The following is a 2312-nucleotide window of genomic DNA, read 5'->3' on the forward strand; positions in this document are numbered from 1 at the left end:
TAACGTATTACATATCCAGTTATTTAAAAACGTAAACTTTAATCAACATTAATCGTATTATCATGCAGCGGAAATCAAATAATAAGTAGTAATGCCTTCTTATGATACAAACATTTAACTATAATTTCAAACATCATTCATACATGTATAAGGAATGAAACTCAAAACGCATTCAAACATGAGCAACAATAATTCTAAATTGAGGCAATCAAGTAATCTCAATCATTTGTTTAAAACATCATATTCATGCAGCGGAAAATTAATGTACTTAAGTTCCCAAACAATAAAAAACAAATGTAAGACATTAATCATTGATCATTAAAATTACCATTAAAGGAAAACTATAAATTCTCTAACACATGCTCTGATACCACATGTAAACTTAATCACACTAAAACATGTAGAAGATGGATCTTAAGAAATCATAGTCTTCACACAATAAGAATGGTTATGGAGTACTAACCTCTATTTATGAGTGTGATTGATCTCATTTGATCTTCTTGTAAAATGTTTTTCAGTCTATGTTCTTCAGGAATGGAGAAACTCTTCTATCTTCTTCCTGTTCCTTCTATGCTCTTTTATTCGTGATGGTAATTATAGAGACATACTTTTTATGGGCAGAGATAAGGACAATGTTTTAAGTCCTTCATCATAAGTATAGTGCTCCCATCAAGCACTATATATAGACTTTCATCCAAGAGTCACTTTCTTTCATATAAACTCATATCTCTTTATTCAAGAGTTATGTCTCTTCACTTACATCTCAAACAGTACATCCATTCATTTAATTATTAAATCAATTAATAATATTTAAAGGGGAATATGTCTATTTTACTGTGAAAATTGAGGGAGGAATATTGGCTAGCCTAAGCTTAAGTTATGCTACTGTGATAGTTTTAGTGAATATTTGGGACTGTATTGAGTGCACTGTAATTAGTGAATGTTGTTTGCTTATAAAAAAACAGTAAGGACCTATAGCTTGAAACACATTCCCATCATAAATAAAATGAACAAACTATTGAATCATGAACATCATACAAATCCGATCCAGAACCTGAGAACCTACCCTTTTTCAAAAAAGAAACCTCAAGAAGCATAAACAAATCAAAATATTCACCAATCTTCTCATCATGTCTCTTGTCTCTCCAACAAATGATAATTCATGGGAACAATTGGTTGAGACTTGAAAAATTAAAGCTCAAAAAAATAGCTTTATATAATATGTTTAGGAACACAAAATTAATGAAACAAGAAGAGAAGTGATAATTTCAATTTACATTGAGCACAACAAAGATAATAAAATCCTTCACTTTTTCCCTAAATTCTTGCCATCGATTCACGACGAGGCCCCATCATCATCGTTCTAAACTCCTCGAAATCGATCATCCCATCTCCATCGCTATCAACACCGCCAATCATTTTCTGGCACTCCTCTAAAGAACACTCATCGCCGAGACTTGCCATAACATTGTGCAGTTCCTCAGCGGTTATCGAACCGTTGCCGTCAATGTCGAAAACTGAAAACGCGTCCCTTAGATTCTCAAGGATCTCGTTTGGATCAATGTCCTTGGTATTCAGCTCAATGAATTCCTCAAGGCTGATGTAACCGTCGCCATCTGAATCCACCTCGCGGATCATGTTGTCTAGCTCTTCCTTTGTCGCGGATTGCCCTAGGCTCCCCATAATGGAGCCTAGCTCCGAGGAAGAGATCTTGCCGTCGCGGTTGACGTCGAATTTCTCAAACACCTTCTCCAATTCCTCTGTGAAATGGGCACGTGAGTGCAGCGAGAGAGAGGGTGCGCGTGAGATCACCGCGCCCGTGGTGGTAGCGGTGGTGGTGGTGGAGGCTGACAGAGCTGATTCCTTCAGGAGTTTCTTCTTTCGGTTGAAGAGGGATCTGAAACCCATGATTTGAATGGGGATTTGGGGAACCAAAAGAAGGGGAAAAAGAAAAAAAATTGATATCCTTCTTTTTCTTGTTCAGGATGAGAACGAATGCGCGTGCGAGATTATAACTATGAACGTGGTTGGTTGGTTGGTGTTTATTGTTTGCGAGTGAGAGAGAAATTTTGTGAAGGTCTCTTTCTGCATGCGCTGGCTATGGTGTGTTGTGTTGTGAGCTTTTCTTTCTCTAATTGAGAGATTTGTTATTTATGGAGAACCAATCACGCTTGATTCCAACACGTGAATCGGGTTGTTACAAGTTTGTTACTGTTGTTTTGTTTATATTTAAATAGGATTCCTTTTTGGTACATTATACATCCTCTCTATTTGGTTATGAATCAGACAAAATGAGTTTAAAAAAAAATGAA

General features: G+C 36.2%; 1 protein-coding gene across 1 annotated transcript; it reads right to left on the reverse strand.

Annotated features, from left to right (window-relative positions):
• Positions 1 to 1183: 1183 nt before the first annotated feature.
• Positions 1184 to 2041, reverse strand: LOC130735278 (probable calcium-binding protein CML25). The gene has a single exon (XM_057587344.1). The coding sequence runs from the start codon at positions 1906 to 1908 to the stop codon at positions 1318 to 1320; it is 591 nt and encodes a 196-aa protein (XP_057443327.1). The 5' UTR covers positions 1909 to 2041; the 3' UTR covers positions 1184 to 1317.
• Between the last annotated feature and the right edge of the window lie 271 nt (positions 2042 to 2312).

The sequence above is a fragment of the Lotus japonicus genome, chromosome 2, assembly GCF_012489685.1.
Source record: "Lotus japonicus ecotype B-129 chromosome 2, LjGifu_v1.2".
Classification (NCBI taxonomy): domain Eukaryota; kingdom Viridiplantae; phylum Streptophyta; class Magnoliopsida; order Fabales; family Fabaceae; genus Lotus; species Lotus japonicus.

Coding starts and splice junctions, on each gene's coding strand:
- LOC130735278 (XM_057587344.1), bottom strand. CDS start 1,908: ATGGGTTTCAGATCCCTCTTCAACCGAAAGAAGAAACTCCTGAAGGAA.